A 239-nucleotide genomic window follows, 5' to 3' on the forward strand; every position below is an offset into this window, starting at 1 on the left:
GGCGGCGGGGAGGCGCGCCGGCTACTCACCGCCAGGCTGAAATGCTGCCCATCGTAGCGGTACAGTTTATGGTGTCCCTTTTTCAGAGCCGGGTCAATCATCAACTTGTAACTTCTCCAATGGTGGTTCCTCCTCTCGCCCGACGGGCCGGGCTGCGGCGGGGGCTGCTGGTGGTGGTGGTGGGGGTGACTGTTCTCCATGCCGTTAACCCAACCTGAAAACCAGCAAGTTGTTGTCGT

The 239-nt window shown here is 60.7% G+C and overlaps 1 protein-coding gene across 1 annotated transcript in view; it reads right to left on the reverse strand.

Annotated features, from left to right (window-relative positions):
- SETD1B (SET domain containing 1B) overlaps window positions 1–233 on the reverse strand; it is a 48,150-nt gene extending 47,917 nt beyond the window's left edge. Inside the window, 1 exon segment of the mRNA XM_015567264.1 lies at window positions 4–233. Within this exon segment, the coding sequence (XP_015422750.1) occupies window positions 4–200 (197 nt within the window). The 5' untranslated portion in view covers window positions 201–233.
- Window positions 234–239: the final 6 nt, after the last annotated feature.

The sequence above is a fragment of the Myotis davidii genome, unplaced genomic scaffold (genome assembly GCF_000327345.1).
Source record: "Myotis davidii unplaced genomic scaffold, ASM32734v1 scaffold223, whole genome shotgun sequence".
Taxonomy (NCBI): domain Eukaryota; kingdom Metazoa; phylum Chordata; class Mammalia; order Chiroptera; family Vespertilionidae; genus Myotis; species Myotis davidii.